The sequence below is a fragment of the Tenrec ecaudatus genome, chromosome 7, assembly GCF_050624435.1.
Source record: "Tenrec ecaudatus isolate mTenEca1 chromosome 7, mTenEca1.hap1, whole genome shotgun sequence".
NCBI lineage: Eukaryota > Metazoa > Chordata > Mammalia > Afrosoricida > Tenrecidae > Tenrec > Tenrec ecaudatus.
This window is the reverse complement of record NC_134536.1, coordinates 1064600-1076518: the sequence shown is the minus strand read 5'-3', so window position 1 is coordinate 1076518 and position 11919 is coordinate 1064600. Positions and strand designations below refer to the sequence as shown.

Below are 11919 nucleotides of genomic sequence, written 5' to 3'. Positions count from 1 at the left end.
TCACCTTGGTATGGTTTTGTTCTGGGTTTTAGATGCCTGATAACGTGATCCCATGAACACCTCATGATGACACAGGCTGGTGTGCTTCTTCCATATGGTTTTGTTGCGTCTGAGGTAGATGGCTGCTTATCTTTAACTCTTTAAGACCCCAGACACTATATCTTTTGATAGCCGGGCACCATCAGTTTTCTTCACCACATTTGCTTATGCACCCATTTTGTCTTCAGCAATCCTGTCAGGAAGGTGAGCATCACAGAATGCTGGATTATTAGAACAAAGTGTTCTTGTGTTAAAGGAGTACTTGAGTTGAGGCCCAATGTACATTTACAATCTTAATTCTTAACATATAGATATCAGACTCCTGAAAACACTCATAAAAGCCACACACAAAAAACCATACCTGGAACTATTTATAGGCTTTTCCATTTTGGTCAGTGGTTTTATTTTTGTTATTGTTATTTTGTTCTTGCTTTCTGCTGTTGTTATTGTTTGGTTGGTTTTGACTTCCTTTGTTGTTTTATTTGGCTTTGCCTGGTTTTGCACTTACTAATATATCTGCATGTCTATCTAGATAAGACAGGCAGGATAAATAATTCGGAGAGGAAAAGAACAGGACCAATGCTTCCAGGGGGATACGTGGGAAGGGGAGGTGGGAGAAAGGGAGGGGGGTGGGGAGAACCAGCCCAGAGACAAGGGAACAACAAGTGAACTAAAATCAATGGAAAGAAGGTTGTAGGATGCCTAGTGGGACTCAAACAAGGGCAATGTAGTGGTGAGGAATTATTAAATCCGAATGAAGTCCGAACATGATGGTGGGACAAGAGGGGAGTAAAAGGAAATAGAGGAAAGAACCAGGAGGCAAAGGACATTTATAGAGACCTAAATACAGGTATGTACATATGCAAATACACATACAACGAGAGGGGAATAGAACTATGTAACCGCACTTTGTTAATAACGCTTTCCCCCATCCTGATGACCTGCCCTTCACATAGTCAGCTTCTCGGGTGGTTTGCTCAGCACACAGGTCAAATAAGTGTGGCGAAGGAAGGCTATTACCCTGATGCACACCTTTCCTGAGTTGAAACTATGCATTATGACCTTGTTCTGTTGCGGTGACTGCCTCTTGGTCCATGTACAGGTTCCACACAAGCAGATGGAAGGTGTTCTTAGCAAACCAAACTCACTGCCATCACATCGGCTCTAACCCACAGCGACTCTCTATAGCTCTTTATGGGGGCAGGGAGCCCCATCTTTCTCCTGTGGCGTGGACGATGGCTTCAAAGTGCTGACCTTGCCGTGAACAGCCCAGCATGTGACCACTTTGCTACCAGGACTCCTCACTTAGCAGACACACATGCCTGACCCCGCATCCAGCAGGGGCACTGGCTGACCTCCACCTCGATGCTCTTTAATCATCGAGGCTGCTCCTTCCACTCTGGCTGCACCAGTGTCACCAGCACTGGTGTGGCTGTGTTTGCAGCCAGGATGTCCTTCTAGGGGCTAGTCTCCGCAGACAACGGAGCGGCGATCCAACACACAGCATCAGGGCTGCGGCTGCCGCCGGGCATCCACGCAGGCACGGTTGGATGTAAGCCTGTTGCTGTGATCTGGGATGGCGCTGTTATGTGTTACATGCTTTAGTTATAAATTAGTGTGTGCTGTTACATGCCAAATGCTTTATGAGCTGGGAAGCGTTGTTGCGTGGAAAACATTGAATCTGTAAATTGGCAGTTGCTGTTACATGGTGAGTGTTGCATTTGTGAGCTGAGATGCATTGTTACACATTAAATGCTTTATTTGTGAACTGGCGTACACAGTCATATGTTAGACATGTTATTGTGAGCTGGGATATACTGCTACACATTAATCATGTGTAATATGTGAGTGGAGAGGAAATGTTTCATGTTAAACATTTTATTGGCATGTGTCGTTACATGGTAGACTTTTTATTTGTAAGCTGGAATACTTCATTACATGTTAAATGTTTCACTTGTGAGCTTGGATACACGGGTACATGTCACATGTTTTATTTTTAAGTTGGAATACACTGTTACATGCTACATGTTTTATTTGTGAGCTGTGACACATGGATACACATGATTTACTTGTGAGCAGAGATGTGTTACTACATGGTAAGCATTGTCATTTTAAACCGGTATGTGCTGTTACCTGGCAGACATTTTATTTGTAAGCTGGAATACACGGCTACATGTTAGACATTTTAGCTGTGAGCGAGGTTACAAGGACACATGTTACATGTTCATCTGTAAGCTGGGATGCATCGTTACAATGTAACCATTTTACTTGCAAGCTGGGTAAGTTGACATTAAAAAGATGGTCGAGAGGACAGGACAGTATTGCATAAGCCAGGTGCACTGGTGTTCCCAAGGACTCCCGGGATGCCTACACTGTGGGTCTGTACACCCTGGACTGCACAGGATGCACCTGTCACCTGTGGGAGGACGCTGCCCCACCACATCTGGCTCCATCACTCTGCTGTTCCCTCATCAGGACTCCTCCACGGAGTTACTGCCTCAAGGGACCATGGTAAAAATGCAGCCGCACATTGCCCAAATGGACCCTGTGTGATGGGTGACTGCATGTTTCTCCTCAGAAAGACGTACATCGGAGCTGCTTCCAGCGGTTACCCACTGCCGGCCAGATCCCCTCCTCTTGGCGTCTGTCACCAAACTTTCCCAAGTCAGCCTGGCTCCACGTGTGGCTACAGCCCTCCCCCCACATTTCTGCAGCCTGGCCCCCTCTGCACTGCTGGGCTGGGGCCAGGGCGGGCCTTGCGCTCACTCTGTCACCTCAACCGGTCTTCCCTCTGTCTCACTGCCTCGACAGCTGCCTTCCCTCCTCTCTCCTCCAGCTTGGCCAGATGTGCTCTCTTTCTCTGTGGGCCTCGTCTCACGCAAGCACAGTCCTCCCCTTCTCTCTCTTCCTCTGCTGCTCTCCAGTACTGCCCTGTCCCCACTTCCCCTCCATGGGATTGCACTGCAACCTCAGGAACTGCAGACCACGCTTGGGGTGAGGGGAGACAGGGCTAGGGAGATGCCAGCCCTCTGTGCTGCGTGCTCATCGTGAAGGAGGGGCTTGCTCTGCCCGACCCCCCCCCTAGCTAGGAGTGGGGTCCTGGGAAGCACAGCTTGCTGCTGTCAGTGGGAGGTGCCCCTCCTGCTGTTCCCTCTTTCGGGGTCCATCCCAGGATCCCAGCCAAACTCATGCAGAGGCTGCTCCCTGTCTGATGGTGGGAATGCTGATTCATCAGCCTGGGCTGAGAGCTGGGTGAAGCAGAGCTTCTCAAGGCCCAAAGCCAAGGGCATCCTGAGCCTGCCCTCCAGCCCGAGTGGCCAGCAGAAAACTCTGACCGAGCCGCGGGTTTGCGCACGTGTCAGGAAGCCCCGGGATCATGCCCCATTTGGGTTCACTCCTTCCCCCAGCAGAAACCCTGCCGATTCTCTTTAAAAAAGGGAGAGAGATCCGTTTATAGACACCTTTTTACAGTTTATTTCCTGTGATTGATCCTTGGAGTGTGAAAAGGAAGTTCTAGCTAGAGTTGCCGGGCCTCGTGTTGTGAGGAGGACCATGAGAACAAATAAATTACATTTACAGTCTTCAGTAAACAAACGAGGTTTCAGCCACTTATAGGAGAAGCTTGCTTTAAAAAAACATAAATAATTTACAGGAAAATTATGGTACAGTCTAAACATTAACAGCATGATCTGCTCAGCACTGTATCATTGGCCCAAACCACTCATCTGTTCGGTGGTTTCCCTGAAGGGTGGCTCCCAGTCCTGCGCTGATCTTAGGACTGCAGCTAGAGCAACACACAGAGATGCAGCCACACAGAACAACAACAGCCCCCAAAGTCACTCTCAATAGAAGCAATAGCAATTATCGAAACGAAAATGGAATGTGTCATCGAAACCAATCCAGCAGATCCTTCCCACCCGGCATGGAAGGGAGACCACAGACATGGGGCCTCGCTCCGTCAGACAGGCGTGGGCCCTACCTGGAGCAGGGCTCACCATAATTTCTTGCAGCGAGACCAAGCAACTTAGAGCCAACAGGAAATCGAGTGTGTGTCTGTTACTGCGTGACTGATGGATTGGTGTGTACAGTGAAAGTGAATGTTGGCATTTCTTCAATATCATGTATTTTTAGAAAAAGGACATCCTATATACAGCAGATAGATAACAGAACACCACATTATATTAAAACCGCTGACAAGAATATATATTAAGATTCCATTTATAAACTCTCCATCATTATTTATTCATTCTGCGACATCTCACGGTGCGCTTGACCATGCCAACACACTGTCAGGAGGATTTACAGTTGGTAAGCATCTCTCCGGCTGTAACCATATCTATGCATCATGATACACTTGCTAAAAGATTGTTTCTAGACGTGATCTTCCCCCCAGAGGGCTTGACATGCTTAGAGTAAGTTACTGGCGAGTGGAGTGGAGCCCAAAACTCAGTCAATAAATACTAACAACATGTTGATAACTGGAACCTTACTGAAACGTCTGCACACACTGGGTATTAACAGCTCCCCCCTCGTTTCCAAGTGTCCGGCAGGAGCATCACGGCAGAGTGCGTCTGTTTGCAAGGAGGCTGCGAGGCTCCCTGGGCTCAGAGGTGGGAAAGACGCCCAGGCAGAAATGGCAGCGCTCAGAGAGCACAGCAGTGAGTGGCCGAGGCTGACTCAACGCCAGCACAGCAGAACAGACCCGCCCACCCTAGGGCGCTCCGTGTGACATCCACTCACATGAAATTAGACTTTGCCAGCCCCCCGCTCATGCCTGTGTCACAAGGCACCTGCTCCCTGGATTCAGCCACATCTCGGCAGAATCAGAGGGTTTCATGGGAGGAGGAGAGGAGACGGTGGGGGGAGGACACGTGCTAACTTTAGAAATGATCTTTTTGTGGTCCAAGTGGATCACTGCGGTCATACACCAGTTGAGATCAGGTGATCCTTTAACGTGACTATTGTCTTCTGCCCCCTTTACTAGGGCATCACTTGCAGCGCAGGGGGACCCTGTTGTCTAATCGGCCTCGTGGGATTCTGTGTTCCCGCCTGCTGCTATCGCACTATGACTGAAAACTACTGAGAACTGGAAGCAACGACAGAGGTGGAGCAAAGCTCTTCCTGCTGAATTTATGACAATGGGATATGCACCACATTCCCATATACACAACTCCATATACACATACATACAATAAGTCATTACACTTTATATGTAAACGTCATTCTTGTCAAACACACGAGAGGAAACCACGCGTGCCAAGCTCAGTGCTCACTGCATCGTCTCACACGGGGTCTGACTGTCTTCTTGGGGTGGCGTGGATGGTCCCGCAGGGTCTCTTTCACGTGAACCCTCGAAAGGTTCTTGGACTCAATTGGATGGAGGGAGGTTTGTAGCCACTCAGAGCTAAGGGCTGGGAGCAGGATGTGCGACTGAGAGAGAGAAGCGGCAAGTACCAGGATGAACTGAGGTGTGGGGAACAGCATGTACAGTACGTGGTTGGAAATGCAGCAAAGCTTGATTAGACATCTAAAAGAAAAGGAGAGTGAATTAGCATGACCAAACTATGGATTTTGTTTATTTAACTATAACTTAAAAGTCACTATTTTAATTTAAACATTACATCTATTACGATATGGAGAGACAGATGGATGGATGGATGGATGGATGGATGGATGGATGGATGGATGGGCACATGGATGGATGGATGGATGGATGGGTGGATGGATGGGTGGATGGATGGATGGATGGATGGATGGATGGATGGATGGGCACATGGATGGATGGATGGATGGGTGGATGGGTGGGCACATGGATGAATGGATGGGTGGATGAATGGGCGGGTGGATGAATGGATAGGTGGTTAGATGGTTGGCTAGATGGGTGCATATCCGTGTGGATGGATGGGTAGGTGAATGAATGGTTAGGCTGGAAAGGAGGCTAAGTGAGTAGATAGATTATTGGATAAGTGTATGGATGTGTGGATGGAGGGATAAATGGATGAATAGGATGGTAGGTGGGTGGGCTGATGAATGGGTGGGTGGATGGATAGGTTGGTGGATGTATGGATGGATAAATAGATGAATGGTTGGGTGTCTGGTTGGATAGGTAGATGGATGAATAGATGGATTACTGAATGGATGAAAACACAAAATGTCTCAATAAGCTACCTAACATAGAAAAAGGGAAATGCTGCATCTAAAAGAGAAGTCAAGGAATTATTTTTCTTCCAACACTTTTTTTATCTGTGTGCTTGTCAATGTATGACCTTAAGACACATCTATGAATTCTGCTCGTTTCTATGTGAAGGCAGAGCATTGGACTGGCGCATTCCAAGTTCTCTCAGGTGTGTAGCAGTATGACAAAGATATTCTCTTGAGAAATAATTAAAGAGAAGCCCCTACCTCTTTTCCTCCTTACTTGTCTCCTCCCTTTCTTAACCCTCCCTCCGCTTTGCTCCATTCCCCTTTTTCTCATTTTTCTCAAGAACAGCAATCTACATGTGAGGTGGTTAAGGTTTATTGTGCCAACCTTGCCGATAAACACGTGTGGGGTTAAGTAATGGGCAGAGAGATAAATGGCTCCGTGAGCCTTGCCTTTCTACTTCTGGGGTCTCTTGCTTTGTGATGATTGGACCAGGGTGCAGCTGCCTTAGCTAGTTCCCTGCTTCAGCTGGCAAGGCTCACTTCCTGCCAGACATCACTGAGGAGAAGACACATGGACATATCCCGATGCAGTCCTGGGTGCTGGAGCAGCCGTGTGGAGACCCCTGCCAGGCCTGAGATGCTTACACGTTCACTGATTCGGCTTTCCTCCTGCAGTTGGTGTCATTGCATGTGTTTTGTGAGACTGAGGAGGACTTTGTGGATTGGTGTCAGACATATGGGCTAATGTTGGACTTGTGGGCTTGAGCAGCATTGGGTTGGGATGTTTTCTTGATGTGTACTTAACCTTTATATAAAACTCTCTCTATACATATAAGTTTCTGTGGATTTGTTTCCCTAGTTTACCCAGACTAACACAACATGCCCTTAAGGGCCCAGCAGGGAAGAGAATAGGGCTCTGTAGGATACAATGAACAATGTATACTGGTGGGCCAAGGCACCCAGATCTGATTTAAACAATTAAAAACAAGACAGACAGGCTTGCCAAACAAAACACCTTTCAGAATGGGCTCCCAGTTTATCCTTCCAATGGATAGCTTCTGGGAAAGCAAGCGTAAGCCTGCGACCCATCCCCTCTCACAAGTGGACGGATGTGGCGACAGCACACCTACCTCTGCATTCATATCTGAGGTCCGAGAAATAGACCATCTCTTGAGAGAAGACAAACAGGCCCAGCCTTCCGCCTGCATAGGTGAGGTCGTAGACAGGCCCTGAGTCTGCCATGATCTGCTTCCCTTCATGCACTAACACTCTGCAAAGGTAGAGAAGGGAGGCCGGGAGACAGGTGAGCTCGGAGAAGCAGACTCACAGGGTGTTAGTCATGGTAACAGCTGGAGACACCGCTGGGTGAGAGTCTCCATTCGGAGATGCAGTAAAGCCTTGGTGGGTCGGGCTGCTGAATGTCTCCTTTCACCCACAGGCAGTGGTCCTCTGTGTCTACGCAGCGCTCTCGTCTTAGATAGACCACCATTAACCATGGCCTAGCCATCACCTCTGGAGGGGCTGATCAGTCTTCACGTCTGAGACCTCACAGAGCATGCTGTGGCGGGAAGCCTTTCCTGGTGTCACAGGTGGGCCAGGTGTATCCTTTTAATCAGCCCACCACCATGGTATTCACACACAGGTATGTTTCCTGGGCCTTCCCCTTGTACAAAAACCCAGTGAACTTCTCCCACCAGGAGGAGCTCTTGACAACAGGGACAGGCGCTCCCCAAAGTGGCTCAGCTGAGCCATGATCCTTGCTCCCCCGAGGCCCCGAGACTCCTGCCTGTGCACACCCACACTCCACAGCCTGGGTCCCGTCTTGGAGCAGTGGGACACTACCTGGGATACTGCGAGGAAGCGCACACCCCTACATCACCCGGCCCCCAACCTGTGCAGGTGTCTTTGGACCTACGACGGATGAGTACATTCCAGCATCCATAGAGAGTCCAATAAGTTGTTGTTTCTAAGTGCCTTCAAGTCAGCTCTGACTCACAACGACCCTCTGTACAAGGAATGGAACCCTGCCCCTTCCTCCCGTGCCCCCACCACTATCTGTATGTCTGAGCCATGGCTGCAGCCGCTGTGTCCATCCTTCTTGCTGAGGTCCTCCCCCTGTGCTGCCCTTCTACTTTACCAAGCATGATGTCCACCTCCCCCTCCCCGCCAGGACTGGTCTGTCCTGGCAATATTTCCAAAGTCCATGAAATGATTTCCTGCTATCCAGCCAGGTAAGTAAGTGAAACTTTGCACAAGGAGAATCTCAGTCATCCACATTTCTGTTCTGTTAAACTTGATTACAAATGCCATTGAGCTAAGGGTGCAGCCCATGAGGCTGGTATCGGAGACTGGTTGAAGCTCGAACACTCTGCAACATCAGGACTAGACATGAGAGAGAGAGACTCCCAAGCAGCGCACATGAGCTCATCGCAGAACGGGGGCTGTTTTCCGTGCCCTTCCTCACCCAGCCCGGGTCATGGTGAGGAGAAGACCCCCTGCACCCCACCAGGCGAATCCCCAAATTTCCTTCCCAACCATCTTCTTGCACAGAGCAGAGATGTGGGGCCGAATAGAGAAAGGGGTTCAAAGTGAGGAATCTGGGGGAGAAGAGGCATGTCGGGGGCGGGGGTGTGTGACCACGCCAGAATCCCACCTCTGAGACCCGCCCGGGGAGCAAGGTGCTGCTGGGGGACACACAGGGTCTCGTGTCTCAGAGCCAGTTCAAGGGTGGATGTGCTTTTTCTGTGTGTTCATTCGCAACTCCAGAGCCCTGGCGGGGCGCTGTGTTACAGACTGGCCTGCTGACCACAAGGCCGGCAGTTTGAAACTGGAAGAGGAAGGCTTCGGGTCCTGGAAAGAGTTACAGATCAGCAGGTGCGATGCGTCGCACTGGGTAAATCTGCAGCACGTGAGCTCTTTAACGTGCTGCAAGGCACAGAGCTTGCTTTGAGGGCTAAAGCACACCTGACTCACGCCCCGGTGTTTTCAGTTGCCTCGTATGCAGGTAAAAGCAGGACATTGAATAAGGAAGACCGGGGAACACATCGATGCATCTGAAATACGGTGCTGGCTAACTCTACTGAAAGGATCACAGATGGCCCAAGGAGCACCCAGATCTGTCTCTGAAGAATCACGACCAGAGGGTGCCTTCGAGGCGAGGCTGGAGAGACCTCATCTCACTTTCCTTGCACATGTTGTCAGGACAGACCAGTCCCTGAAGAAGGACATCATGCTTGGTAAACAGGGCCAGTGAAAGAGAGGAAGGGCCTCGAGGAGATGGATGGACGCAGGGCTGCCACCCTGAGCTCCGACAGAAGCAGCACTGTGGGCTCGGAGCAGGACCGGGCAGGGTTCCGTCCCGCCGTGCACAGCGTGACCCCAGGTGGGAGCCTACTGCCAACACAGAGCGCCGTCTCGGCCACCCTCAGGGGCAGGGCTTCTGTCCTGTGTGGTCGCCAGGAGCCGGCACCGGCTCCACGGCCGTGACAGAAAATGACAGGAGGGTCAAACCAGCTGTCAAGGGGGACGAAGGTTCTGGCGTGGGACCCTCTGATGGACACACGGAAGGACCGCCCGACTGAGCGAGATGTCCTCACCTTATGTAACCGGTCTTCGGCCGGTGAGTCAGGTGCCACCGGTAGGCAGTGTAGTCTTTCCAGCCAATGTTCTTGGGGTCGTGCCACAAGGTCCGCACCTGAGGAGGAGGGAGGGAACCATGACTGAGAGCAGCGGGCACCTAAAGTCCAGCAGGGGCACAAAGTCCCCTGCAAATGCATGCTAAGGTGCCTGTCACCACCAACCGCCTCTCTCTCCATTGCCTTTCAGAAAGCAGACAGCACCCTAAGTGCACCCAACACCTGGGGTCGAGGGGCCCCAGCTGTCCCCCTCCTACCTCCCTGGGGATAGCCTGGAAACCCAAGGGGCGACCTGTGCCTCACCGGGAGAGGCTTCCCCCCAGGGGCCCAGATGCAGCAGGCCAGGCCCTCCAAGACCCAGGCCCCCGGGGAAGGGAAGGACACTGAGTGCTGCGGGCTCGGACTTGCCACCCGCCATGAAGATATCTGCTCCTGGGTCACGCTGGCTGCATTGGAGTGAACTAAGGACTGCTAACAACAGAGTGGCGGTGGAGATGGGGGAAACGCCGTGGTACATTCAGGGGCTGGGGTGGCTGTCCTCCGTCCGTCCGTCCGTCCTGCTCTCACCTGTCCCTCTGTGTTCCCCGTGTGCCACAGAGCGTTGCGCAGGTGCTCGCCCGTGCCCGTCGTGGAGTTGACCACTTTGAGGGACACGCCCGAGTAGCCGTAGGCACGGGTGGGCTTGTCCTCCCAGTAGGTCTGCGTGACTTGCTTCCACATCACCACGTAGAACCTGCTGCTGGACTGATAGCCGAAGACAAAGCCGGCGTAATCGTCGTCCCGGTCGGTGTTGACGTAAAACGTGCCGCTGAAGTCGACAGACCCAAACTCATCAAAACCTGCATCACAGGGGAGGCATTAGAAAGCGGGATCGCAGGGTCCCCGGCCTGGGCTCTCCCTCCAACCAGCACGTGGTCAGCGGCTGGGACTTTCAGGCCTGGTTCCATGTGGATTTGGGGGTGGGGGTCGGTTCCATTTCCCAAGTTAGGGGCGCATCCGTGGGATGTGTCCAGAAAGCAATATGCGTGGGGTCACCCCAGGTCAGAGTGGGCTTTGCAAGGGCAAACTCTTGTGTCTGCAAGACCCCCTCCCAGAACTATTTCTGTGGCTGGTTCTTTGCAGCACCAGTGGACGGAGGCTCCCAGAGGGACCACCCTCAACCCATGTCCCCAAGTTTAAGAAGCAGCCTGTGTCCCTGGGGCCACCAGTCCCCAGGGAGGACCCGTGTCCCACTCCAGCCCCTGAGGAGCTCACCCACGGCGATGCCCGGGTCCGAGTTGGCCGTCTGGACGAGCTCCTTGCCTTGGTGACGGATCACCCAGTTGGGGTCGATCTGGGTGGTGCCTTTGGGGTCCAGGGGGACCATCTGGAAGTTCCTGAAGTCAGTCTCGCTGATGGCGTTGTTCTCGGGGCACACGTCGTCAATGTCTGGGACACTGTCGTTGTCAAAGTCGTCCTTGCAGGCATCGCCCCGCCCATCACCTGTCACGGGGGCCAAGCAGAGACCGTAAATCAGAGGGGGTCCACCTTCCCGGCCTAGCCGTGCCCAAGAAAAGTGCTGAAGGTCCAGTGCCTGGTGGCGTCCTGTGGGTCAATGCCCCAGGCTTCGGGACCCACTGCACAGCGAGGAGGGGCTGTGGTGGACGCATTGCATGGTGGACTCATTTCAGCAGGCTCAGATCCCACCTGAGAGATTCCTCACTAGGTTCAGCCACCAGGGAGAACAAGCTCCGTGTCCACAGCTTTCCCTCAGCTTCCCTGGGATGCCCACCCTGACCTTTCTCAGCCATCTCTGCCCCGTCCTGGACATGTATTTCCTGGGAAGATACAGACTTCCTTCCCGTCCTGGACATGTATTTCCTGGGAAGATACAGACTTCCTTCCTTGCAAACTTCTCAAATGTTCAGGGGGGGTCAGGGGCCAGGAGTGCCAAGCTAAGCAGCCTGTGGACTGTCCTGGAAGATGAGAGATGACCCCATCCCTCCGTGGCTGCCTCGCCCCCGGTCCCCAGAGCAGCCTCTCCGAGGGCCTGATCCCCTGAGGGTGCGGCACGAGTCTCCTTGAGCTTCCCATCATGCTCCGTCAACTGCTTTTCAGTAAC

At 51.9% G+C, this 11919-nt stretch overlaps 1 protein-coding gene across 3 annotated transcripts in view; it reads right to left on the bottom strand.

Annotated features, from left to right (window-relative positions):
• Positions 1 to 3489: 3489 nt before the first annotated feature.
• THBS2 (thrombospondin 2) overlaps positions 3490 to 11919 on the bottom strand; it is a 50502-nt gene continuing 42072 nt past the window's right edge. For all 3 annotated transcript variants that reach the window (XM_075554258.1, XM_075554257.1, XM_075554256.1), the window contains exons 18-22: positions 11073 to 11300; positions 10386 to 10657; positions 9780 to 9877; positions 7314 to 7453; positions 3490 to 5566 (exon numbers count right to left, since the gene is read on the bottom strand). In XM_075554258.1, coding sequence (XP_075410373.1) covers positions 5559 to 5566; positions 7314 to 7453; positions 9780 to 9877; positions 10386 to 10657; positions 11073 to 11300 — 746 coding nt within the window. In that variant the 3' untranslated portion in view covers positions 3490 to 5558. The remainder of the gene's footprint in view (positions 5567 to 7313; positions 7454 to 9779; positions 9878 to 10385; positions 10658 to 11072; positions 11301 to 11919) is intronic.